The sequence below is a fragment of the Simochromis diagramma genome, unplaced genomic scaffold, assembly GCF_900408965.1.
Source record: "Simochromis diagramma unplaced genomic scaffold, fSimDia1.1 OVJJ01000309.1, whole genome shotgun sequence".
NCBI classification, from domain to species: Eukaryota; Metazoa; Chordata; class Actinopteri; order Cichliformes; family Cichlidae; genus Simochromis; species Simochromis diagramma.
In genome coordinates this window covers 202,130-228,732 of record NW_024387313.1, presented here as the reverse complement: position 1 = coordinate 228,732, position 26,603 = coordinate 202,130, and the positions used below count along the sequence as shown (strand labels likewise).

At 47.0% G+C, this 26,603-nt stretch overlaps 4 protein-coding genes across 11 annotated transcripts in view; 2 read left to right on the top strand and 2 right to left on the bottom strand.

Annotated features, from left to right (window-relative positions):
- piezo1 (piezo-type mechanosensitive ion channel component 1) overlaps positions 1-2,057 on the bottom strand; it is an 86,332-nt gene extending 84,275 nt beyond the window's left edge. Inside the window, exon 1 of one of the 3 annotated variants that reach the window (XM_040005089.1) lies at positions 1,504-2,057. In XM_040005089.1, coding sequence (XP_039861023.1) covers positions 1,504-1,567 — 64 coding nt within the window. In that variant the 5' untranslated portion in view covers positions 1,568-2,057. The remainder of the gene's footprint in view (positions 1-1,503) is intronic. The other 2 variants (XM_040005088.1, XM_040005087.1) reach the window with 2 other exon arrangements.
- A 921-nt stretch (positions 2,058-2,978) lies between these two features.
- On the top strand, positions 2,979-8,455 carry cdt1 (chromatin licensing and DNA replication factor 1). 3 transcript variants are annotated; one of them, XM_040005091.1, is made up of 10 exons: positions 2,983-3,773; positions 4,366-4,652; positions 4,757-4,951; positions 5,148-5,293; positions 5,408-5,508; positions 5,613-5,801; positions 6,922-7,077; positions 7,209-7,410; positions 7,571-7,778; positions 7,809-8,455. In XM_040005091.1, exons 1-9 carry the CDS (start codon positions 3,408-3,410, stop codon positions 7,735-7,737), a joined length of 1,809 nt encoding a protein of 602 aa, XP_039861025.1. In that variant the 5' UTR covers positions 2,983-3,407; the 3' UTR covers positions 7,738-7,778; positions 7,809-8,455. The 3 variants fall into 3 exon arrangements, with proteins under 3 accessions (XP_039861026.1, XP_039861025.1, XP_039861024.1); XM_040005092.1 differs by having other exon boundaries at positions 2,979-3,773; positions 5,613-5,765; positions 7,571-8,455; XM_040005090.1 differs by having other exon boundaries at positions 2,984-3,773; positions 7,571-8,455.
- Positions 8,456-8,519: 64 nt separating this feature from the next.
- On the bottom strand, positions 8,520-14,221 carry aprt (adenine phosphoribosyltransferase). Its single transcript, XM_040005097.1, has 5 exons — positions 13,791-14,221; positions 12,197-12,300; positions 11,014-11,147; positions 10,189-10,267; positions 8,520-9,109 (listed from the first exon to the last, which is right to left on the bottom strand). The coding sequence occupies exons 1-5, from the start codon at positions 13,877-13,879 to the stop codon at positions 8,970-8,972; spliced, it is 546 nt and encodes a 181-aa protein (XP_039861031.1). The 5' UTR covers positions 13,880-14,221; the 3' UTR covers positions 8,520-8,969.
- A 1,261-nt stretch (positions 14,222-15,482) lies between these two features.
- Positions 15,483-22,338, top strand: tk2 (thymidine kinase 2). Of its 4 annotated transcripts, none has more exons than XM_040005095.1 (10): positions 15,483-15,811; positions 16,387-16,424; positions 16,605-16,679; positions 16,796-16,849; positions 17,234-17,323; positions 17,479-17,552; positions 18,365-18,453; positions 18,664-18,743; positions 20,361-20,441; positions 21,369-22,338. In XM_040005095.1, exons 1-10 carry the CDS (start codon positions 15,787-15,789, stop codon positions 21,450-21,452), a joined length of 690 nt encoding a protein of 229 aa, XP_039861029.1. In that variant the 5' UTR covers positions 15,483-15,786; the 3' UTR covers positions 21,453-22,338. The 4 variants fall into 4 exon arrangements, with proteins under 4 accessions (XP_039861029.1, XP_039861027.1, XP_039861028.1 ...); XM_040005093.1 differs by lacking the exon at positions 15,483-15,811 and adding an exon at positions 15,818-16,006; XM_040005096.1 differs by lacking the exon at positions 15,483-15,811 and adding an exon at positions 15,898-16,006 and having other exon boundaries at positions 16,309-16,424.
- The last annotated feature ends 4,265 nt before the right edge of the window (positions 22,339-26,603 follow it).

The window sequence follows — 26,603 nt, the reverse complement described above, 5'->3', positions numbered from 1 at the left end:
ACATTTGTCCTCTGAGATTGCCAGCTGGATTTAGGCTAAACATACACTTCCTGTTTTATCTGAGCAGAATATTAATTTTACTTGTTACAAACTCTGCTGAATGACACCCCTAACCTAAACCAGAGCAGATTGGGCATAAAAACATTTAGATTTGGAAAATCCCTAAATGACAGAAAAGAGTCATTATTTTTGTAGGATCACTACATGGATTTGGGTGAAACAGAATAGATAGTGTAAATGATCCATAAACAGCAGTAGTTATTTTTAACTGAATATGTGACCATGGCATTCAGAGGGCTCTGTGCAGGAATCAGCATTATTGTGTTTCCTAAGAAGAGGCTCTGTGATCACCAGAGTTTTCCATGATATTAGTACAGCTTCACACTGGGAACCTGATCAAACCAAGCCAACAGTTCAGACTTTGACTATATGCTCAAAATCACAACTTTGTTGTGATTCTTCTCAGAGGAATTTGTTCAGAGAAGTGCAGTGTATCGCGTGCAGGAACCTGTGTGGGACTGCCTTTACAGAACAGCACCACTGATTCAAACCACAACTGAGAGAAGTTTGCGGTGAACATGCGAGCAAGAAGACAAACACGTGTCAGGACCCAGCCTTTTGCAGGTCTTTATGAAAGAGTAGCAGTAAAACACAGCGGTGGTAAAGGAGGAGAATGGCAGTATGAACTGTTTGCTGATGTGTTCAGCAACATTCAGGAGACCATTCTTCCAAAAGCTTTGGGACAGCTACACCCTTCATTTTTAAACAGCGTCTGCATGAACCGCTGAGTAATGGCACTGCTCCCAACAAAGCTGCCATACTACGAATGACCGTCACCAACATGTCATATTTACACAACTGTAAAGGAAAGTACCAGTGCAGTCGAGTCAGTGCAGGGTGTGTCAGCGGGCTGCTGGAGACCACAGCCACACACTGCTTTTAGCAAGGACCCACCACCCAACAAGCCACTGGATTGTTGTCTGTCCCACACACTGAGGGTCGTCTTCTCTCCTGCAGGCCCCAACTGAAAGGCATTTCATCATGTCCACTGTTAAACTGATGGCTGACTGAGAAACGGGGGCGCAAACAAGCTTTTCCACAGCCCAGACAGGATGGCAGCTTTAACACGCGCAATAGACACACTTACTTTCCGCTCACGCTCAGGAAAACCTGCAGTGCATGCAGCAGTTCAGTTACCTAATGTGAACTGGTGTTTTCCACATCAGCGCCTTGGAGAAAAGCTCGTGCTCGTGCACGCGCAGCAGTGACACTTTTGAGCCAAACTGAGAGCTCTGCCGCTGTGTGACACGCAGGGCTGAGAGTTTCTGTGAACACCTCTGAAATATAAACGCAGTGTGGAAATGTGTCGGCCTGTACGACTTCTGTCAAACTTGTGGAGAGTTTTGACTCCCTGGCGAACTCCCAGTGCGTCACGGAGCCGAGCCCAGACAAGCTGAGAGCCGCTGTGCTGGCATCAGTGCAGCTGCTTCTCTTTCAGCTTACCTGTTAAGAGGCCGGAGGGCAGCAGAAGGCAGTAGAAGAGCCAGACAACCACCTGAAGATCCATGGCAGAGCACGTCAACGCCGCGCACACGGCACGAAGGCTGGCTCGATGTCAGACGCACTCCATTTGGTCTAAGGTGGCCGATCGCTGTCCGGGCCGTTACTCCGTAACGTGAACACTCACACTGAAGCTCCGCTTCGCGCTGAGCCGAGGGAGGGGGTCTTCTGTAGGGAAAGCTGGAGGCCGGGCTGAGGCGGCTCCGCGGCACATGGAAAAAGTGATTCACGGGCGGTCCGTGTGAGGGGCGTTCATACTGCAGCTGCTCACAGTCGCCTCCCTCTCTCGCAGTCTGACTGCGCGTTAAAGTTCGTGCAGAGCGCTCACAGCACTCAGTCCTTCTTCTAATGACCCTTTCACACTCTCCCGTGTCAGATCCATGTCAGTCAGTACTTGGGGGTACCTGAGGTCGCTCCTCACGTCAAGTTTGGCAAAATTCGTATAATAACGCGGTCAGGTAGCGCCCCTCTGCGTACGCAGGGTGATGCAGCACCGGCGTGGAGAGGTCACCGCGTTGATCCTGATGTGATGACTTAGAAAAACGATATTAATTGAAATAAACTCGTGGCGCTCAGCAGCCACTCCTGACTGCAAAGCAGTGAAATTACGACTTGTTCTCTCCAGATGTTGCCGCAGATTTATCTTTCAGCTTCCAGCTGCAAATCACAGAAGAGATCAATGGCGCACAGTCCACTCAGTCATCCTGTGGCTGAGTGGCTGCTGTGGACCATTCAAAGCTCACTGCTCGTAAGCGCAACTTTGTGCTAAACCTTGGGGGGTCTCTCTGTCTAAATAAATAAATAAATCTGACCCCCCCTAACCCCCCTGGAAATTACGCCCCTGTCGACACACAGTGACGTGGTTGTGATCTGGTGTTATTCTGCTCCCCCCCAAAAAAAACCCCAACTTTATTAAGCAACAGTATACAGAGAATGTATTTGAACATAATTAACACATGCCAGGGGGTGCAATATAAAAAGTTACATAGCCTACATTCAAATAATTTGTAATTAGTACAAATAGTAATTGTTTTTATAGCCTTTTTATTAAGTGATCCACTAATCAATTATCAGTATAGTTGTGTTTAAAATTAGGCTTTTGGCTACTGTATTTGCATTTCTGGAAATAACATTTAGCTAAGATAACTAACAGATTTATTGTAAAGTATACATCTTCCGTTTTGCCTTTGAAAGAAACAAATACAACATTTTCCCATTTCAAAGTAAAGTCCTTGTAGAGCTGTCCAGTAATGACAAAATGTTCTAGCACGTGACCCAGAAGTCTCAGGATAGCTTCCACATTCATGTCCCTTTTGAACTTTGTCATGATTAACTGCATAATATTTAGCACGAATATTCTCATTACCTTTACTGTGGTTTGTTAGACAGATTCTCCCTTTGTGTGAACCCACAAGGTTGGGTGGACCGGTGTTATTTGTGTCCGCAGAGGAGGAGCTGTCACTGAAACACGCAGCAAACTATCGGGAAGGTGGCGTGATTTGAAAGTGATCACCTGCTGTAACCATGGTGATTAGACAGGTAAAGTTACACTTTCACAAACAGAAACCGGACGTGTTGATCCACAGCACCGCTCAAAGCCCGTGTTTAGCGTGTGGACAACTTTTACACAGAAGAAGAACACGCCCGCCCACGGTCTGCTCCAGTCCTGGTTTACCCTCCGACCAAGAGGACCGGGGGAGGCGTGGCTTTATTCATTTCGCGCGAAAATTTGTTTCTTCTTCCTGTGCAGTGTGCGCACTTCCGGAGAACGTTTGCAGACGGCGTCTGTGTGCAGGGGCTCTGCTCGTCCTCGTTTTGTTTTCGTGTTCGCTTGTGAGGCCAGCGGCATGTCTCAGGCTCGGGTTACCGACTTCTACTCCCGGACGAAGAAAGCCACTGGCGGCCCAACGAAGCCGGCAGAGCCACGCAGCGCCTTCTCGTGTTCGTCGACAGTTCATGAAGAGTTTCTCCGTGTAATCGACGAGGCCGCAGGGCTGAACCATGGCGCGGAGCAACCCCTCTCCAGCCCCCGCACCCCGAAGCGGGGCTCTGCTGACCTCGGAGCGACCGTGTCCGCCGCAGCCGTCGAGCACAGCACCGCCAAGAAGAGGCGGCAGGCGGATCTCGGAGCACCGGCAGCCGCTGCAGGAGCAGAGAGGCCGGCGAGGCGGTCTGCCAGGAAGAAACTGGAGCTGCCCGCAGACACGGCACAGGTAACAGACGTGTGCATGTACACACAGACCCACAGGCTTTGTCCTGCCTTCACTCTGTAGTTGCAGGCTTTGTGTACTCTTCGTCATGCTCAGATCTTTGTAGTGTCTGGATATTTGCTCCTCTGGACTGATCTGGCTTTAAATCGGCATTCTGAATCTCACGATGTTTCTCAGCTGAATAAACGAGATGTTTCTATGCCGTCTACCCCTAACCCTGTGACGGGAATGTTGTTTATATCTTAAGTGATTTAATATCATTCCTGAGAGGGTTCAGTCTCCGCAGTTTGAATAAGCCGATCGGTGTTCAGACTGGAACAATGAGAGCAGCCTGATCATATCTGAAACACGCCTCTCTTTAACAAAGGTTACTGTGTGTGAGAGAGAAACACTCATGATGGCTAATCTGCATGTGGGGGGCAGGGCTGCACACATGACCTCTGGTCTGGTGTGTTTTGGTCGCAGCTGAGAGTAGGGCTGCTCGATTATGGCAAAAATGATAATCACCATTATTTTCACTGAAAGCCCAGATCGTGATTAAAATTCGATTAATTGAGCAGCCCTAGCTGAGAGCACCTTTTTCCATTTCTGGCAGGTCCTGGGTAAAGAGGACATCGCTGCTCTCAAGTCACGCCTTCTGAGGATTAAGAAGCGTGTAGATGAGATCCCTGCCACTGCGTCCTCAGCTACACCCTCTCCATCTTTAGTGCCTGACAGTAGCTCCTCTGCTGTTCCTGAAACCATCATTTCGGCCTCTGCTGAAGCTAAGACCCCGAAGCTCTCTGTAGCTCGGGCCAAAGAGCTTGCAGCTAAAGCTCAGAAGAGGAAGGAAGCAAAAGCAGCAGCGGAGCATGAGCTGACTGAGACCCGTGCTCAGGACAGGTGAGCACATGTGCACAGAGCTAAGTGAGAGTAAGCTGCATTTCCCCAAAGATGAGCTTTTGTTTAGTCCATGTTAAAGTGAATGTCCTCCCTTGTGTGTCCAGCACCGAGCAGCCAGCGTATCAGCGGTACCACACTCTTGCTCAAGATGCCCCCCCAGGCCTCTCGCTCCCCTACCATTACAAGGTGCTGGCTGAAATGTTCAGAAGCATGGACACTGTGGTCGCCATGTTGTACAACCGCTGCGAGACCGCGACCTTCACCAAGATCAAACGGGGAGTTCAGGACATGATGCACAAGTAAGCGTTCGGTTAGTCAGATGAGTTCGTGAGACAAAAGCTGAAAATGTGTGGGAAAGTGGAATATGTCAGCAGTCCTGTTATTTGTGCTAGAAAGGTTCCAGCTGTCAGCAGCTTCGTGTGTTTTTAAGCTAAGGCTCGTTGGACCTGTGTGGCTCGCTGCTAAAGATGATAACGGACTTCTTTCCTCTTTGAGGCGCTTTGAAGAGAGCCACGTGGGTCAGATAAAGACGGTGTTTCCTGAGGCGTACACGTTCCGGCAGGAGAAACACATCCAAGCTTTCAACAGCAGCATTAAGAAGGGAAGCTACCAGCTGACCGTGGACCCCATCATCGTCTCCGGTTAGAGCGCACATCACCTTCAGCTCAGCCAACCACTTTTCTCCAAATACCATATTTGTGAACTGTCCCTCAGTACATGGCTTTGATTTGGGTGTTTGGGGTTGTTCTCCTCAGAAAATAGCGAGGCTCGACCTGTGCTGTCAGCCTCTCGTCTCCTGGAGAGAAGACGCGTGTTCCATAACAGCCTGCTTTCCATTGTCAAACAGCACCACAAGGTCAGCTGCTCTAGTTTGGGTTCACTCATTTTTTAATAAGTCACACAGCAGTTACTTTTTTGTCGTCGTCTCAAACTTTTGCCTAAATCTCCTTTTCCCTGCAGGTTTTCCTGTCCTCGTTGGATCCCCCAGTGTTGGTTCCAGAAGACAAACTGACCCGCTGGCATCCTCGCTTTAATGTGGACTCTGTGCCAGCCGTCCATACGAGCGCACTGCCTCAGACTCCTCGCCCGGAGAAACTGGCCACAGCTCAGGAGGTGCTCGACAAGGCCCGCTCACTCATCACACCTAAGGTGCTGCAGCAGTGTCGCCGCTCTCACACTTCTGCGTAAACGATGAGCTTACTGTAGTCCGAGATTAATATCTGTTAGGTGTTAGCACTCTGAATTTCAGGTGTTGTTTACACACATTTGTGGCGTCGTCTCAAAAGATTGAAGGTCACATGGGCAGTAATCACTCCAGTGAAGGGCTGTCAGTTCAACACTTGACCTCAATCACGATTAAACAGCTGTGTCATACCCACACTCTGCATCAGTTTCCCCTCTCCTCAGTTAATCACGTAGCCCCTCCTGAGTCTGCCACCAGACCAGCGTCGCGTGTTTTGTGTTGTTACTTGTAAACTCGCATCACCTCCTACTGTTCATGAGGGTGAAGGACAGAAGGAACAAGTTTAATCAAAGCCGTCTGCGTGAACATGCTGACTGACAGTTTACCACCATCGATCCCTTTGGAGCGATGCAGCTCCTAATTCAGCATTTTTCTCAGTTGTATGTTCAGTTCCAGGAAACTGGTGAGCACTACTTAGTAACAGTGGGTGTAGTCACAATAACGTCTTACTGTCATTTTGACCAGCACGTGTGCTCCATCCAACATGTAGGACTGCTTTCTTTGGGTGATGGGGACAAGAAAGAGAGCGTAGTTGGATATTTGGAAATCCAAAATCAAATTCTTGTATATTTGTGCCCCGTCATATCTTAATGTCAGTCTGCCCCAGGGCAGCTGTGGCTACAACTGTAGCTGCTTCCACCAGTGTGTGAATGAATAGTGGAATTGTACAGCGCTTTGAGGGCCCCAAAAAGCGCTTTATAAAATGCAATCCATTATTGTAGTACCATATCACCCTATTAGAGCACTTCGCTCTCGCTCTGCAGGCCTACTTGTTGTTCCTCGAGTATTTAAAAGTAGTGGAACCAGCTTCCAGTTTGGCTTCAGGAGACAGACACTATCTCTACTTTTAAGATTCAAGCTTTCCTTTTTGCTAAAGTTAGGGCTGGACCGGTGACCCTGAATCCTCCCTTAGTTACACTGCAATAGGTGTAGGCTGCCGGGGATTGTCATGATGCTCTTTAACGGAACTTTATATTAGTATAATTACTGTAACGCTAAATGTGTTGGCTTTTTGTGTGTGTTCAGATGGAGAAGGCTCTGATTGGGCTGGCTCTGAAGACAGAAGACAAAGCTGCTCAAAAAGAGCCAACATCCCAGGAGAACCCCACAGTCCCCCAAACATCAGCTGTCCCTGCGGTCCCAAATGCCCTGAAAGGGGTGTCCCAGTCTCTGCTGGACCGGGTAGGTAGACCGGGCACACAGTTCTTCAGGGGGGTCGACCACAACGCTGTTGGAGCTTCTTTAAGATGTGATTTTTGTCTCCAACAGCTGCTAAAAACACATCTTTATAGTTTACTTTGCTTTCTCCTCAGATTCGGGCAAAGGAGGCACAGAAGCTCCAGGCAGTCATGACTCGTAACAACAAGCAGGAGGAGCGCCTGTTAATGATGTCACGACTTGGGGAGCTGGCACGGATTCTCCGCAGTGTGTTTGTTGCAGAGAAGAAACCGGCTTTAACGATGGAGGTGGCGTGTAACCGGATGGTGGCAAGCTACAGATCTGCTCTGAGCACAGGTTGGTTCACGAAACAAGAACAATGTGGTGCTTGTGCTGAGATCTCCCTCCACACAGGGTTTCTGTGTTTGTAACTGTTAGAAATGTAGCAGAAAACTGAACCAGGTAGAGCCGTATTCACTAGGTAGAAGCTGACCGGCTGATCCTTTGTAATCAACAGGTGAAATGGAGAAACACATCCATCTGCTGGCAGAAGTGGCTGGTGATTGGCTGACTCTTCACACAGTGAGGAAGGACTTGTACCTGAAGCTGAATAAGAACATGGAGCTCAGCACTGTGACGGACACTGTGAACAGCAGACTCCGAGAGGAGGAGACTCTGATCTGAGGCCCGGTGGCCTTTAACGTGACCGCCTCGCAGTATTTTTAGCACGTTTCAGTGGTTGTCCGCAGGTTTTGGCACGTTCGTCTCGTTTGGATAAGACATCGATGGAGTTGGAGGAGTCCTCCTGACATGCTTGTGCTGAGTTGTTCGAAACATTGATCCAGTTTTGTTTTTTTCCCTTCTATCCAAAGTGTAACACGGATGTACTGACTTTGTTATTAGTGTCACTTTTCTATGCAGTAAACTCATTTTGTATTTTAGATTCAGAGTCACTGTTTGATGATAATGTTCAAGAAACACAGTGAAGAGCTGCACCCAGCTTTGTGTGCTGTCACAAATGGTGGATTCGTCATGAGGGGATCTCGACACAAACAGCTCAACAGCTACAGGGTGCTGTGGGTGTTTGATATTCTCATTACTGATACAGAAAACGGGTCCATTCAAACAGCTGCAGGCTGATGTAACTCATCAGTGTAAAGGTAATGACTGACTTTGCTGCTGTGACCAAACCGGAGTTTCAGCTCGTGTTCAGATGTGTAAGCAGACCTGCTTCATGACAGCTGCTGTGCTCTACAACTACACTCACCCTCAAGCAAAGCACAGCTGAGGGCAGGGCCTGCAAGACTCTGGCACACAAAGACAATTTAAGCTGCACACTTGATTCTAAACCAGTATTAAGCTTGTCTCACGGGTTTAAATGTTCCAGCATAGACCATGATGATCATTTAGTCATCAGTGATAACCAGTGTTTGTTTTTAGATGTTACATGATTGGACTGACACAGATGTGTTGTACACTTTATTGCAAACTTACACCCAGTAAAGCTGGTTTTGGTCATTTCCAGTTTCTTTTTTCAGTCATTACAGTTGACGGAGGCTGCTGCGTGTTCATGTGCTGCATCTTTTGTATTCTTAGTCATTTCAGTCTCATCTGCACTCCCTGTTATTTCCATCACAGTTGTTCATGTTTCGTGACTAGCAGCTGCCTTCCTGTGGCAGAGTCGTCACGCCTGAACGTTATGAACCCAGACTTCTCTGATCTCAGGGTCAAACTCACCCTGCCTTCTGGAGCAGGGCCCCAGACACTAATGAGCCGAGGGAAAGTAAACTTGGATGCTGCTCAGACACTGGACGTACTGTACTTCCAGTAACATCCCATTAAAATAACGGGGCGCAGCTACACCCTGTAAACAAAATTACTGTAAAACTAAGATTTCTTGTCTGGGTCGAGTGTCCTCAGTACTGAAGCAGGGAGAAGACTCTGTGTGGTTTGAGTTTGTCGATGCCGTTTAGCTCTTTGAGCTCGATGACCACCATGCAGCCCAGAACCTCAGCCTGCTGTTTCCTCATCAGCTCGGCGGCAGCATGCAGCGTCCCTGCAATACACACATGTCAATGTCTTAAAGGCAGACTTCCTAAGAGAAATCAGTCCAAAGAAAGTCACGCATCCCACCGATACTCCTAACAGCCCAATCTGCTTTGTTTCTCTCTACACGGAGTTTTTATTGAAGCAGGGGGACCCAAGACTACAGTGCAAAGCAGGATTTGGGCTTGTCAGGTAACTTTTCTTTCAGTCTTCCAGAAAACAGCGTCCCCATTCCAGGGAGAGCTCTCAGACCTCATTACCTCAGCGTTCTGTGATGTATCAATAAAAAGAACATTTTTAATGGATCAATATGACCCAAAACAGCAACTGTTAGTATTTCTGGACCGATGTATGAATGCAGAGTAAGCCTGTGTTTGAATTACACAGCCCTGCTGCTGCAGCTGAAAGAAAGCTTAAAGGTGTCTCGCGCACAACAACATTCGCTTCAAGCTGAGCTTGGACAGCCTGGGTTGACTTTAGCCTAACTTATGGTCCCGTTCACGTTATGCGTCTCAGAGGGGTTTCACAGACAGACCTCCAAAATGTAACTGCCCCTCGCTGGACGTGCACGACTATGGGCCAAAACAGGGGAGGAGGCAACAGCCGAGTTCACCAGGAATGGGAGAAGAGTGAAGGAAAATCATCACAGATTAAACAAAGTATGAAAAGTCAAGACGATTAGTGGCGCATCACTGCCCAGACAGGACCATCCTGTTCTAGTCCAACTTTTCATCACTGCCATTTCAAGACAGGAAAGCTTCCATTAATTAAAAGAGTCAAACCAGAGTCACAACATGAGACTGGGGGAAAAAGATTCTAGTAATATTAATGCTGTGTGTCAGCCGCGAGCGAGCTGTGCAGCTTCTTTCATAAACCATAAGAAACGACCGCTACGCATCAGAGCTGCCGTCTGTCATGAAGGTTGTTTCTGTGAACTCTGAATCCCCCTCGTGGGCATCCATAATGTTACACGGATTATCTAATGTTGAAGTAAAAGCAGAAGTGCCAGTAAGGGGAAATATTCAGCAACATAACTTGTATTCATGTCTCAGTCGGACTGAATCACATCTAAACTGGGCAATTTCTCACCTCCAGTAGCCAGGAGGTCATCGACAAGCAGGACCCTTTGTCCTGGAGCCACAGCATCCTCCTGGATCTCTGCTTCTGCCTGGAGGAACAGAGTAAATACCATTTTTAATGAGATCTGAATGTGGTCAAGCTCAACGATGCAACAGAGACTAAACTTCTTATCTCAAGTAACAGTAAAAGGAGCCAAACGGAGTTTCTTGTAAACCTCGACTCATTTCTGCATCATGATATCTAGCAGTGGGTTTTCTGTCTCTCTACGTGAATCTCTGAGCTGCTGTGCAGACACGTCACTGAAACAAAAACACTAATATGACAGCAAGCTGCACTGCACATATTTGTGATTAGCACTACAGGATCTAAAGGATGCACTTCAACTGGATCTTATTTTCCACTTCCACAGGTGAAAACAAGCTGACATTGTCTTAGTATACTGTTTGTTTGTTATGTAACAAACAAACAGCTAACCAACAAACAAACCCTCCCATCCTGGGTTTGTGGTGCTGGATCCTTCCTATAGGACGCAGCGCTTACAGCAGGCCAGTAAGGCTGAAGGTGTGTCTAAGATATTTCTGCCTTGTCTGCAGAATAGGCTCATAGTGTCTACATTTCCATAAGTGTCTCTGTATACGGCTTGTGGAAGGGATGCGTTCAACTGCCCCATGGAAAAGAGGAGTGGGGATGAAGAAGTCGAGCAGTGAAATGTCCAAAAATACATATTTCCTCCACTTTTATGAGGACTGTCCTTAGTACCTCATCTCTAACAGTTTTATCCTGCCCGCCCTCCAAACAAACAAACCTTTCAGAGTGTGTCCTTGTGTTCTTTACCTTGCCATACTCCAAATCATAAGAGACAGAAACAGTGGCTCCGGGCAGTTTGCCTTTCTTTCTGACCAGGACGAAGCCAACACCTAGCCTCTGGGCGAGCAGAGGCCCAAACAGGAAACCACGAGCATCTAAACCTGCCACACACAAACAGCAATAATGAGGTGGGAGGAGCAACATTTACATTAAAAGGACACAATAACATCAAACCTGCCCGAACCAAACCAGAGACGTTATCAGATGATGACTGTGATTGAATGATTAGAATTCTATAGAAACACAACAGTAAACTGCAACACTGTTGCAGATAAGATTATCTTAATCCTCTGTGAACGATTGTGTGTCTGAGCGTGCTCAGGGCTGCTGTTTGCACATTTAAACTGGATCCATGGAAACAGTAAAGCTCACGGTCCCACAGCCTGATAAAGGAGTTCAGTTTGTAACAGATATTCTTGTACTCTAGCAGCTGCACTTCGAACAGACTAAAAGAGACTCAGCAGCAGCTTAAGGATCAAACACAACATTTTCTACATCACACAAATAATCCTGTGATAATGCAACAGTTTGTGATGGTTTAATTACAGCACTGCTTAACTCACACATATGTTGCACAATAAAGAACAGAGTCAATGTAAATATTGTCTTTCCAGGCAATTTTAAACCTAAACTGAACACAGCCAACTTCAGCATGAGTTACCATGGTAACTTAACCAGATAAAAAGAGAGCCACTTTCATCACTGTGTGCTGTTGACTGTTACACGGACCTGACTGGCTTAAGAACATATAAATAAAATAAGGAAGCAAGCAGGTACAGGCCGGCTTCCTGCCAGTCTCAACTCTTTCATTTGAGACTGGCAGCTGTTTTGATCAGCTGTTTGATCAGCTGTTGGAGGTTGCTGAGGAGCTGGGTCGAGGGCAGCCTCATGTTTGACGTTGTAAGACAGCTTACACTAAGAACAAGTGATGGAAAAATATTGAACAGAAGTATCTGATGGAGTGTACATGCTTTACCACTATACTCACAGGAGTTAACACACAATATCTCACACAGCTGCACAAATAAAGTGGACTTTCCGAACACCAAGCATGAGATACAGCTGGCTGAGAGGATGTTTAAGGTGTGTTAAAGATACCTTTAAAAGGTGGTGCACAGCAGTTTCAGAGCTCTGCTTTTGTTTTTCTTACCTACAATCAGATCCACGTGCTGGTGATTGTTCCTCACATGTTCTTCAAACAGGTCAATTACTGCTTTAAGGGCAGCTGCATCCTTGAGGATGGGACAAATATCTCTGCAAGATTCAGACACAACAGTTTGTAGCATTTACAGCCTGGCAGTTACAGGACTTTTAAGACTCATGCTATTGTTTGGTGGCTGATTTCTTTCTGAGGGAAGCCACCCTCTGATAGACAAATAATGCAACATGAGCACAGGAGGAACACCCTGAAACCATGCTGAAGGGTTTTCTCCTCTGTCTCCATTTATCAGCTGTTATAAATCCCAATACTGATATATCAGCAAATTCCTATGATCAGCTGATACTGGGAGTAGCTGTGGCTCAGCAGGAATAGTGGTTCGTCTACTTACTGGGGGGGATTGGACCTCCAGGTAAAGAGTCAGGCTTAAATAGTAACCAGTCCTTTTGGATACACATCAGAATTATAACATACATTTCCACAGAGAGATTTCATTTCCTAGAGATGCAAAGTGTTGATTTCTGATCTATATTTGACATTGGAGTGACAAAACCCAGCCTTTGACTTGTAGGTGGCATAGTTATAATGCAACAGTACTAACTGAACAAATACTGCATGTTATTTGAACTGAACCAGCCTGTAGCTGGATGTTGTAGTGTCACTGGGCTCTGTGTTGGGTGGACTACTTTTTACATGCTACCTCTAGGGAGTACTATTAGAAAACACTGTATGCATTTTCACTGCTGGAAGGCTGACACCCGATTATATTACTGTAACAGATAAACTACATGGACGTCTTAAGCCTGCATCATCATTTCTGTGTCTGCAACATTCAGATCTGAGTGGCAATTTTCATGCACAGTCATCAAAGTGTTGCAAGAAAATATTGCCACCGTCAAAAACTACTAACAGCCTGAAGGTTAAACGTTGTTTCATATTCATTTGCGTGATGTATTCCTTATTAAACAGCTCATCGTCATGTTCAAAGGCCTCTGAAGTTAACCTCTGAGCAGTTCTCTGACTATAGTGAAGGCTTTCAGTGCTTTGAGCCATTGCGGCATCCTGACAGCAAGATTGCAAAGGGATTTTATTTTGAAATACACACTGATATTGACCCATGCTCAGCGGGTATCACTGAGGCCGTTCACTGTCTGAAGTTCAAGCTCAGGCTGTGGAAACAATCGTAGGTCATAGATGAGCTTTCGGGAGGCTTTACTTTCGTCAAAACCAGACTGAGCTGGTATCGATGACAGACTACATGAGCTGTTGCTTTAACTTGAAGTGCACTGCACGACACACACACACACACACACACACACACACACACACACACACACACACACACACACACACACACACACACACACACACACACACACACACACACACACACACACACACACACACTCTATTCGGCTGTTCCAAAGTGCTCACTGTGGGGGCAAAGTGTGCTTCCTGGTAGCAGGGGTCTGACACGTGCCTTTGCACCTGGTTACAGCTCTCAGAGACCCGTTTCTATTCGCGTAAGACCAGCGAAGAGACCTTACGTTTGCTGGGCCGTTCAAACAAGAACGCAGTGTCTTACCTGAACAGGATCCCTTTCTTGGGAAAGTCTGGGAAAGCGCGGACGTGTCTCTGGACCAGCTGCAGCTTTGCCTCCCAACCTGCGGCCATACTGAACGCTACTTCTTCTTCTTCTCCTCCTACGGTGTGCAAACACTCCTTTATCGCCCTCTTCTGCGGACGGGGATGCACAGTACAGCAGTGCAATTCATCCTGATCGGTGATTGGTCGAAAGTCTAGCGTGAAAGAACAGGCTTGTGATTGGTGAAAAATGTGCAACGAAGAAGCCTTCTTTTATTCACTCAGTTTGTTGTCTGATTTTTCTTTGTCAGGTGATGTTTCCAGCTCCTTTATCCCACCTGACGCCTGGACTGCTGTCTGTGGTCTTCAGCATGATCACAATGTGTTATTTATGTATTCTGACTGGTTTACAATGACAGGACAGTAAGCATTATCAGTGTATATTCCAATAAAAGCATCTAGTTTTTACTCCAACATCGATGAGGATTTTCTTTTGGCTCTTTTGAACCAACAGGCTGAAATTAAGCGCAATTGAAAATCAATTCCTTTCTTTCTTCTGTGATTATCATGTGCAAAGACTAGCCATAAGAGGAGTCTTTTAGGTTCTCCTGATGAGACAATGTAACTGTTTTACTTTTGTACTGGTAAAAACTGAAGGATTATTCATGACACTGTCATTTACAGACAGACATGTTAGAGTTCACTTGTCAAAGGTAAAAGAGTTGTAAAATCATTACAAACTTGCTATGAGAGATTATGTTTGTCCTGTGACAAATAGACTGAATAGTTGATTATGAAAATGGCCTGATCATACACCATGGCTTTCACAGTCAACCAAGACTATCTGGGGAAATTTGACTCACATAACACATAATAGCTCTGTTAGTGTTTCCTAATCAATTCCAGGAAACGCTGAAGTTGTTGCGGAGGCATGTGTTGTACAAATACTTCCAAAACTTGTCTTTGCCTGCATGTGCACATTGCTTCTTTGGTTCAGGTCTGTTATGTGTTTCTAGACCTACTGGCAGAGAATAACTTAATAATAAAAAAAAATACAAAACACATGTCTAAGGCAGATTAAAGCCCAACTTAGGCATTCATTAAGTAAATCCACAACTCACTGTTACTGTAACACAGGACACTTTATTAAAGGTGATGAATACAGGAAAACAGCACTGCAGGAGAGTCAATCAGTGAACTGAACTACAAAAAGTCAAAAGTGCCCATCCGGTAGGCTGGAATCATACATGTTTAAAGGAAGTTTACAACGAGCGAGATGTACTGACAATAGCCAAACACGGGTAAATGCGTAGTAAATGGCAGTGCGGTAAATCTGCCTAGTATGACATTAAATACGCTTACTACTTCATATATCTCAGATCGTTTGTAACGAGCCACGGAAAGCAGGTGTAGCCACTGAAAAGACTAGAAATGGGCGGCTAGCGCGCGGCTAACATTTACCACAAAGAAAAAGGGTTAAACGCGCTATTCAGCGTCGTTTCCGCTAAATCCAGACTCTGTAACTTGACGTAAACATAGAAGAAATGCCAGTTTCCGTTTAAAAAATAGCGGACTTGCCGACTTCTTCGCCCTTCCGCTTCGTGTTGTTGTTGTTTTGGTGACGCAACTTCCGTCGAGCAGACGATTGGTCGTCTACAGTGGGATTCGGCGCTCCTATTGGCCCGAGTCTACAATGTCTACGCTCCGGGTCAATGAAACGATTAACAGCTAGCTCTTTTATCGGACAATACATTACACAGTTACCCTCCATAGCTCCCCACTGACGTTTTGTTTCTGGCTACACACAGTGTGCAGGTCAGCTGTCATGTGTAATAACGCGGATCTGCTCTGGAGAAAAACTACGCCTCTTCTTCTTCGGCCTTTTTAACACTGTGTCAGTGATGGAAGCTGAACACACACGTTCATGTGGACACGGGGAGAGTACAGTAGGTGGCGCTGTTTGACAGTGATGCGGCTTCTTATAATTCGAAGAAGAAATGCGGCGCTTCTTCTTCCTGTGTGGTGAGTACAGAGGAGCGTGTACAGGCTGTTGACATGGCACACTGATGTCGGTGTGTGTCACACTCGTGTCCGCTCGCCGTGCCGTGGCGCCGGCATGTTTGTGGGCTGGATGGAGCGGGTGGAGGAAAGCGTGTGCCGGGGGATTCAGGCTGGTCCCGTCCAGAGCCCGCAGCGGGACACGGCCCGGGGCTGCAGGTCAGTGCTGCCGCTGTCAGGACACATCAGACCCGTGCTGAACTCGAGCTTTAAAGCAGCGTTTAACCAGCCGGGTTCAAATGTCTGCCCCGGTGCTTACAGATCGACAGCAGCGATCTGACCTCAGTCTGAACTCAGGTTAATTGTAGCCTACAGAGTATCTGCAGTCAGTTAACGTGTTGTGTGCTGTGCCAGCAGTAGCTGATGAAAAGGGAGTGACTCAGAATAGCGTCATAAGAACATGTGGGGAAACAAACAGTTAAAAACGAGCTCTTTGAGGTTTTATCTTTTATTTCCCACAGTATTGAGCCCCCTTCAAATCAACCAATAACACTTACAGGAAGTGAAATCGAGTCTGACTGTGTTGTCTCCCTTCTAAGGGAAGCTGTTGCGGGATGGAGAGGACAGGAAAGCAGTGGTGAGCCTCCATGTTTAATCTGAGTTTGCCCCTCGGTGCATGCTGGGAATGATGTGAATGTTAATGTGGACAGCAGATTCTCATGTGGGACGGATCGTCCATAGTTTTTCAGTGGAACTGATGAATATTCAGAGACTCACAGCAGTGTCTGACAGTCTGCCTGTACGTTGCTGTGTTCAGATCTGTGTTGAGGGGAACATTGCCAGTGGGAAGACAACATGTCTGGAATATTTCAGCAAAACCAGCAGTATCGAGGTCAGTCGGTCTTTGTGCAGTGTAGCTGTGTGCATTCAAGATTTCCAGTGTTACCAAGCTCCAAGTATACCATTTGTTCACGAATGTATTCCTCTCTCCTTGCCTCTTTCTTGCAGGTCCTTACAGAGCCAATCTCTAAATGGAGAGATGTCCGAGGGCACAACCCTCTGGTAACGTACATGACCGTGTTGTCAGTGTGCAGAGCTGAAATGAGCTGGAAGGATTCTTCCAAAACATTTTGTGCTTTTATGATGCTGGAGTGCTTAACACGCCGGTGCTGAACGCGCCGGTGTTTAACATGCCGGTGCTTAACGCGCCGGTGTTTAACATGCCGGTGCTTAACGCGTCGGTACTTAACAGTGTTGACTTGGGATGAGATGTGGTGAGTGTAAACACCATGGATTGTCTCTGTATACTCCCGCTTCCATCAGGATCCTTCCTCAGGAGTCCGGTCAAGCTTATCAAATGCTCTGGGAATGTGTTGAGTGCTGGTTGGTAGTGTGACTTCCCTGCATGTCAGTCTAGCTGTTCACCTGCAGGTTCTGTCCCCGCAGGCTTTAATGTACCAGGATCCTCAGCGCTGGGGCATCACGCTACAGACCTACGTTCAGCTCACTATGCTGGATCGACACCTGTCAGCTGTGGTAAGTGTCCTGCTAGCTAGCACCACAGCTGGTTTACTCTGTGCTTGTTTTGTTGCATGCTAACACCCATATAGCCTGGGCTAGCACACTGATGGCTGTACACTGGTTATGCAAACAGATACGCTGGCACACGTGCTGTTTCTTGTTGGTTTCAGGCAGCTCCTGTTAGGATGATGGAGAGATCTCTCTTCAGCGCCAAGTACATCTTTGTGGAGAATCTCTTCAGAAGGTACAGTAATCTGATCCACGGATCATCCACACAGTTTCAACTGAACTATAGCGATGGATTCTGCCGCACAACACAGCCCTGCAGCGCTGAAGTAGGAGAGTGTGCGCAACCTGTGCATGTGATTTATGTACAGACAGAGAGGATGGATTGTTATTTCAGTCAGGCTCAGCATCTGTTTTCATGTCTTTAATGTAAAGGTCGTGTTCAGTCATGCATCATTGTAGCCAAGTCTTACCATGAAATAGTCCAGATGTTGATTTGCAGTAATGGCCAAAGTGCCTCACAGCCACAGCTATGTAAACAGAGAAGGCAGTTACTTAAAATGTAACATTTCATTTAAAATATGTAACTGTCTCAAATGAATCATCCAACCTGTAACTGAGCATTTCTGACATTTCTGGGAATTTAGAGAGCTGGGGTGGTTCGGGAGGTAGAGACGGTCACCTACTAATCAGAACGTTGATGGTTTGATCTTTGACTGCTACAGTCTATGGTTGAACCTCCAATGTGTGGAGAGTCCCGGGTATTTAAGCCGTAGTTGGTGTTGTTGACCCGCTAGTGATCATGTGCCAACGTGTGAAATGGGGCGTGGGTCATTATCAGCGGAGGTTCTGGGTGAAATCACTGTGAGACCTTAGAACTGAAGATGCTTCTAAGGTGAGAGCTGAAACGTCTTCAAGACATTTTAAGAAGTCCAGCCGGTTTTCTTTCCAAGCTCGTTAGGTCAGATAGAACCTGTGAATGAGTGAATGAGACATGTTTATAAAGTGCTTTGAGTAGAATTAGAGTTTTATTTCATGTTTTTCTTCCAGTGGGAAAATGCCAGAGGTGGACTACGCTGTTCTCAGCGAGTGGTTTGACTGGATTACAGCTAACATTTGCATTCCTGTTGATCTCATTGGTGAGTACAACACAAACAAACCTGCTGCAGCTCAGCATCAAGAAACAAAGCACGAATCCTGTGCACGTCTGAATGTACACGATGAGAACTGACCTCTGTCTTTGAGGCTGTGTGTTTATACAAATGGCATTCCTATGTAATGAAATGAGTTCATGTAGTCGCAGTAATAATAATGATACATGTCATATTTGGCTTTTTCCCTGGCTCCAGTTTACCTGCAGACGTCTCCTCAGACCTGCCATGAAAGGTTAAAGCAGCGATGCAGAGAAGAGGAGAAAGTCATTCCACTGGTGAGGAGCTTGTGCTTCACTTCATTGAAGTTTGTCAATTCAAAGGGACACAGACAGCTGCACAGTAGTGCCAATCTAATGACCACTTGAAGTGACCACAAAGCTACTCCAGAGAATCTGAAAACATTTCCAACTCACGGTGAAAAATCTGAGGTTTGTCAAGGCAAATGGCATTTAACACTTTGTTTGAAACGCGTACAAATGCCGGAGCTCTGCTTTAAAGATGAAGCTGGTTCCTAGAGATGCAACAAAAGGCTAAAGATGTGAGCAGCAGCACACGTCAGCACACGGCTTCCTCCTAGCTCCAGTTTCTGTTCACCTGGGGCTTCACTACATGGACTGCAGTGAGGTGGCATCAATATTTACACCTTACCAGACAACTGCTACTACAAAACATACATGACAAGTTTACAGCAGGCGTCCTGTCAATTCAAGTCAGTGTATTTATAAGTATGTTTTTAAACAACAGGTTGACCAAAGTGCTGCACAAACTGGGAAAAAACCCAACAGACAGGTCACAAAAACAAAGAAAAGAGTCACAGTAAGGGAATAAAGACGTGTCTTCAGGTTCGGTGTTAGGGAGGTCCTAATGCGAAAAGGAGAGCGTTCCAAAGTCACGATGTAGCCGCCGTAAAGGCCGGCCTGCTCTGTGTTTGAGTCTGCTTCTAGGAACAACAAGACCTGAAAGCTCTGTTAGGAGTATGTTCAGAGAGGTAAGAGGGAGCCGACCCATTTAGAGACTTAAAAGCAAACAATTAAAGCTTAAAATCAAATCTAAAATTTACTGGAAGCCAAAACTGGGGAAATGCTGTCGCGTTTACGTTGCCTGTGAGCAGGTTGGAGAAGAGGGAGCAGAGCCTGGCTGATGCCCAAATAAAGGCCCCAATATTCTGAAACAGCAGAAAAATGTCCAGCAGGAGTGATGATGCAGAGCTCACGCACAGGTAACAGAGGTTTAACTGGTCAGCACAGAAATTTGAATTATGACAGTGATCAGAAAAGTGGCTGTAGCTCAGGTGGCAGAGCAGATCAGCCACTAACCAGAAGGTTGGTGGTTCGATCCCAGGCTGCTCCAGTCTGCATGCCAAATATCCTTGGGCAAGATACTAACCCCATGTTGCTCTCCGATGCATCCATCGGAGTGTGAATGTCTATGAATGCTAGATACTTAGCACTTGAGCTTAGAAGTGCTTGTGTGAATGGGTGAATGAATTAGTTGTATAAAGCGCTTTGAGTGCTCAGAGTAGAAAAGCGCTATATAAGAACCAGTCCATTTACCAAAAGTGCAAATTAGAATATCACATAATTACAGAGCACGAGATAAGACTGAATCCAAAGTACGTCCATGCTCGTGGGAGGGAGCGCCGACTGAACAAGACTAAAACAGTCAGTAAGGTTCAGGACGTCTTTCACAAGAGGTTTAGTGGGACAGCAAACATGAATCTTAAAATCCCAAATAATTAGAGTCGTTCCGGATAAAAAGACCTTAAATAAAATCCTTGTTAAACTGCGGAGCCCATAAATATCAGCAGTGAGCTGTCGCTATTTCAAACCATGCAAGACCTCTCAGACGTGTGTGTGTGTGTGTGTGTGTGTGTGTGTGTGTCCATCCACCAGGAGTATCTTGAGTCCATTCACCAGCTTTATGAGGAGTGGCTAATCAGGCGTAGCTCCTGGCCTGTTCCTGCTCCTGTGTTGGTGAGTGTTCACACGAGCACAGCTTTGCTTTCAGGTAGTACACTCACTGTCACACCACAGACACACACAGTGAATGATAACAATGATTTGGGGAAACCTTGGGTTCTTGTCTCATGCCACCCACCTAAATATTGCTGCAACAAAGCCCATAACAAGGACGGGACGGTGCACTCTTCCACACTGATTAGAAACACGACGAGGAACCTGGGCCCAAACTCCCAGGTCTGATTGACCCAAGTTGTTTTTGAAGCACGAGTTGTGTCAGTGTGATTGGACTCATTCTTATTAAGTGCTTTTCTACTCAAAGCATGTCATACTGTATGCCTCATTCACCCATCCACACACAACACATACGAGCACTGTTTTCTATTCTTTCTATCCAGCTCTATCCACTCATTTAGAAGATCTTTGCTGGTCACTGTATAGAAGAGCCTGTGTAGTGGTGTTCTTCCTGTTCATGCATTTATTACTTCGAGGCTGGACATATTCATTCTTATCAGGATGTCCTAAAAACTCCCTGAAAAGCCTTCAGTTGATCCAAAATACTGCAGTGACAGGGACGTTCAGCCCCCACAGGAGAGGCAGAGCCTTCAGCTTTCAGGCGTCTCTTTTGCAGTACCAGCTCTGTTTTGATTCAGAAGACTGTCTGCTGTCAGGATTACGCTTCAAACCTTGCTTTGTGATGAAGCATATTCAACCCCACTATGAAGAACGCTTGGGAAAGCCGTCCCTACAATTAGTTTTATCCAGGTTTGTCCTTTAGTGCAGCGTAGAGACACTGTATCATTGTTTGTTTTCCCCGCTTCCCCCAAAACACAGGCTTTAATCTGGTTTGGAGCCATGTTTTTGCTGCTTTCTGTGTCGAGTAACTCCCTCATAGCCAACACTGATCTTCCTGATATTTAAGAATGTTGTGTGTGTTTGCAGGTGATTCCTGCTGACCACAACCTGCAGAGGATGCTGCACCAGTACGAAGAGAACCGAGCCAAGATCCTAGCAGCAAGTCTCTGATGCCCGAACACGCACTCATGCTAACCCCAACCTGACAGGAAGCTGTTACAGCACCTTTTTTAAGCTGTTTCTGATCTTACACCTCGTCACATGTGACATTTTTGTATGCACTCCCAGGTCAGCCATTCCTATTCATGAAGACCAATCTCAGTACATTTAATTGCAGTATTAAAGTAAAATGTAATCGATGTGCTCACAAGAAACTATTGAGAAACTGAACATGAGAGCGGATCTTTCCAGTGCTCGAGCCCAAGCCTGTCAGCCTTCAAACATGCTGCGCGCTCAGGCTGGTCCTTGGATCTTATCTGCTGTGTTTTTCCTGAGAGCGTGATTAATCCTCTGTGAGTCTGAGGAAGTGTGTAAATGAAAAGTCTTCATACAGAACAAGTCCAGTGACAGCGTTGTGTCACTTCAGACCACGAGTTATACGTCCTGGTCTGATCATCACTCTGTATCACTCCTCTGTCCTTTACCTGCCTGCATCTGCTCTGCCACCTGAATGAAGGAGCCTATTTCCATGACAACATTGAGTCAGTGTTTGAACAGGCTGTGTGATCCGGCACTGTGAAAAATCTGCTGCAGCCACTGACAGCCTGACGCCCTGGAGCCTTGAACTCGGGGACACGTTGGAGCTTCCTGAGTGATGCTGTGGGCTCTCTGCCTTCTCTTTCCTTACCCGGATGATTGAGCGTGCTTAAAGACTCATTGCCAGGTCACATGACTGATCAGTTGAGTTTACAGCGCTTGAAGGATCAAGCAGAGTTGGCTGCATTGTGTGTAAAAATTTGTGTTTTATTTTATACACTTTGCAATTGTGCTCATTGAGAGTTGGCACTCTGTGTAATAAAAGTCAAAAGCATCAATTAAACAATATGATTGAACTGAATTATTGGCGTGTTGACTGCAGAGGGATTAGCAAACTGCTTACACATCAGTTAAAGTCAGGGTGATATTTTTCTGGGCTGTGGGAGGCCGACAGACTTGGATAATGAATAGAAAACTCGTCTTGGGGCTGCAAGTATAAAGCAGCTTGAGCTCAAACATTGCTGACAGCTTTTAACCAAAGGAAAAAATGACCCAAACTATTGTTTGTCCTCCATCCAGATCCACCAACAGAAGATGTGCCATTAGTGACCTCAGACCACAGAGGCAGCATGCATACACATGTTTTTGCACTGCACCACTTTACTTAGACATCACTCTTCCATCCAACACATATAATGAACTAATAAAATATTTCTTACAAGTCAAAGTTGGATTTTTGTCTCGTGTCCTACAGAAATGGCATTCAACGCGAGTCTGTAATTAGACTTTCAATGTTAATAATATTTACGACAGGCTTAGGGCGTCGGGGGGTTCCCGGAGGCATCTTCCTTGGGGGGCTCAACCCGGGGTATCGATCATGGCCTATTAAGGGCTCTGTTGGCTCTTAGGTGACGGTTTCCTCGTGGCTGCGTGCAGCGGGGCTAGAGGAGGGTCTGTGCTGACGTGGGTTACTGACCTGGTAGCCTGGCTGCCCCTGGGTGGGTCTGGGATGGGCGTGAGGTTCTGGGGGCGCTCCGTCTCTGGGCTGGGGCCCGGGCCGGGCCTCGGGGGCTTGGGTCCTGGTTGGTGTGTCGCCGGGGTTGTGGGCGGGTGGGTGCATGGGGGCCCAGTCCTGGCGCAGGGTGTCGCCGGTGCGTCGAGCCACCTGGGGGGCTTTTCGACTGGTGGGGGAGGCTGTTACATCTTGCAGGAGCTTTCCTCTCTTCAGGAACTCTCTCTGCAGGAGGGGGAGATACAGGAGAGGTGGAGGAAGATCTCAGCCTGGGCGTCTATTGTCTCATGTAGTCTGGAAGATGAGTGGATGGTGGGGTGGGTGCAGTTTTCTCTGTGGTGGGGTTGGGTGGACTGTCCCGGGCTCTGTGGGGCCGGGCGGTGCTGCCGAACTGGGCCCCGGTCCGGATGGGCCTGGGCCCCCTTCCCCTGGCGAGTCGCGGAGTATGGGGGTGCCTACTGGGGTCAGCGGGGGAGCTGGCCCCAGGGAGGGGTCACTTGCCCCTCCCTTCCCTCCCTCCCCATCTCCAGCTGCCTCCCTCTTCCCGCTCCACCACAACCACCCACACATGCAGGGCCTTGGAGTAGGGGTATGTCACCAGGGTGCAGAGGAGGCTACCCCGTCCCCCCCCCGTCCCCTTCTGGCTGCCTCTGCCTCAATTTTATCCCACAACTTAGACATTCACATTACTCACACTCTCATTACACATACATATAGGATCTTGGGGGTGGGCACGCTACATGGACTCCAAAAGACCATCAGGGTGTACACCTCACCCCTGGCGTCGTTGCCCACCTCTCAATTTTAAATACACGTAGACATTGAGGGCTAGCAGGAGGGGCTATGCGCTTACCTGCTGCTCTCTGGCAGGTAGCTCCATGCCCTCCTGGGTTTTAAATGCACCTTAGAACACACATGCATCAACACTACAATGAGCGGGTGGAGGGAGGTTTGGAGTCTTCTCTCACCCCCGTTCTCTGCGACCTGCTGGAGCGGGGGGGCTAGGAGGAGGAGTTGGCCGTCCGACTGCGGTCTGGAGTGTGGGGCCTACCTGCTGCTGCGGAGTCGGGGCGGTCTGCCTCTCCCCACCGCAGGGAAAAGGGTAACACCACCTGGGTCTGGGTGCAGTTCCCCCCTCCAGGGGCAAGGGTACCTAGACCCGGTTTGTAGAGTATGCTTGGGGAGTGTGATCGTGTGTACAGCGTCTCTTTATGTCTGTCTCCACATTGGTTGAGTGTGGAGTAAGTGCATATGAGAGCATGAGGGTGGGAATGGATGTTTGTATATGTGTGTGCCTGTATTTCTGTGTCTATATGTCAGGTTGGGTGTCAGGCGCCACCTCTCTGGGGACATCTCAGGCCCTCCAAGGTTTGGAGGCCTATCTCCACCACTTCCCCTGCCAGTGGCGGACTCCCTCAGACATCGGTGCGTTGGTGGTTCTTTGTGTCTGGGGGTGGGCGTCCGGGTACACACCGGCTCACTCCTTGGTGGCCGCTTATCGGGGCCTGGAGCCTGGGGCTCGCTCAGGCCACTTCGGAGGTGGGGTGCCCCCGGCCTCTCGGCCTGGGGCTCGGTCACTCAGGCACAGCTGGCTGCCGGCGGAGCTCACGGGCGCGTCACTGCAAACCTCCCTGGCTTCTGCTCCGCGGCTGCTGAGTGAGCCCTCATCTGGGACTCTCCTCAGCTCTTTCTGGGACAGTGGCGCGGCTGCCCCTCTGTTGGTCTTCCTTGGTCTCTTGTGTTCTGGGGGCCTCTGGATGTCTGGAGTTTTGATCTCCTCCATACCTGCTTCATGCCCTGGAGGACGGGGCTGCGGCCCCCCCACACCCTCTAGCAGATCATTACATGAAGGAACCTTTTAAAAAAACAAGCGCGTCCAAGCTCACAGGTGTACACACGGGTGATCACACCCACAAACTACACCCTTTTTGGCTCCTACCTCAAAGCACACTGTGTTCTGTTGATCTTATGTGCTGCACAATAATGTTTAATATTTAGTATTTACTGTCATATTCCCATATATCATTGTGATGTTGTTTATTCTATTACTCTTGTTCTCTTCTGCTTGTTTTCTTTTTTCTTTCTCAGCAGGTGATCCAGGTGATCGATAGATGCATTTTTTTTCTCTGCCCATTCTGTTGGTTTTTGTTTTTTGCCCTTCTCCCCCGTCCCTCTTCTCAGCTGTTTCTCTTTCCCCCAGTCAAGTCTGTCCCGTATTCAGCAAGTGAAAATAAAATAAACAATAAAAGGTGAGTCAAATGGACCATTATGGCAAGGCTGGGATGGTCAGTTTGGTAAAGTAAATCAGTTGGGCATCTTTCTTTGCCTTTAGACAATAATTCTGATGCAAAAGAGCCAAACGGGACAGGCAGAAAAAAATAAAAAAAATAAAATTATGTTGCTGTCATGCAAAAAGATAATAACATAAAACTGGCAGAAGAGAAAAAAAAATAATATTTACATTTATTAGCTGCACTGTTTTGCATCATTTGCAGTTTTTCCTGCCTAACTCTAGGATACTGGAGCAGTTCTGCAGATGAGCCTTAAGCTCATGCGTGCTTACATCAAAACAACTTTCAAAAATGTGTCTTCAAATGTAAAAGCTTTGATTCATTCTTCAAGCAGACATGTTTAACTGTGGCTGAGCAGTATTTGTGAATGTAGTCCAGACAGGTCTTTAGTAAATGAGGCAACACAGCTAAAGGAACACCAGCAGACTAATCTATTCATCGCCACTTTTTAAAAAGATTTATGAGGTGCCAGTGAAACAACTCTGTTCACAACAGTTCGTTTTTGAACAGTGAACATCAGCTTTCCTGATGCTGCTGAACAAACCAATCACAATGAAGAACTTTCACCAGTCAACGAATGTACAGATGTTTCCATCAATGAACCTGCGATGCTGAGGGTGAACGACAGCAAGTTTTAATCAAAGCCTGTGTGAACATATGCTTTACAGTTTACCACCATCGCTGCCCTTGGGAACGATGCAGCTCCTGATTCAGGATTTTTCTCATTGTATGTTCAGTTTCAGGAAAATACTGGGTCACAACTTTGTAATAGTGAAGTCACATATTCCTGTTAAGAGCCTGAGTCGTTTTGGACCTCCAGTGCACATATTAAACAGATATGTAGGACTGCTTACTTCCATTTGTGCAGCATCTCTATGATTAGATCCCAGAGTGACACTAACAACTAGTTAATGTATTTATTACTTAATTAAGTTTAGGTAGCATATACATGTCTGAGCTTTAAAAAGGGTCTAATCACACAAGCCAAGGTGTGAAAGTGGGTGTGGGTCCCAATCAGCCAGAGTTTCGGGTGAGCTCATTGTGAAACCTGGCCCCACCCGATCATGTGATTTCCTGAGGTCAGAGGGCCCAGGATGTGAGTGGGCGTTAAGGCGTCTGAGGAGGATCTGGATTATAGATGGCAGAGAGTTGGTGTCATAAGCCCCGCCTCTGTTCAAAGATGGTCGCTCACAGTGGACATAGATGCTTCTTTCACTCCTCTTTCAAACCATCTGTCCTCTCTGTCCAACATGTGAACATTGGCATCCTCAAAAGAGTGACCTTTGACCTTTAGATGCAGATGGACAGCTGAGTCTTGTCTTG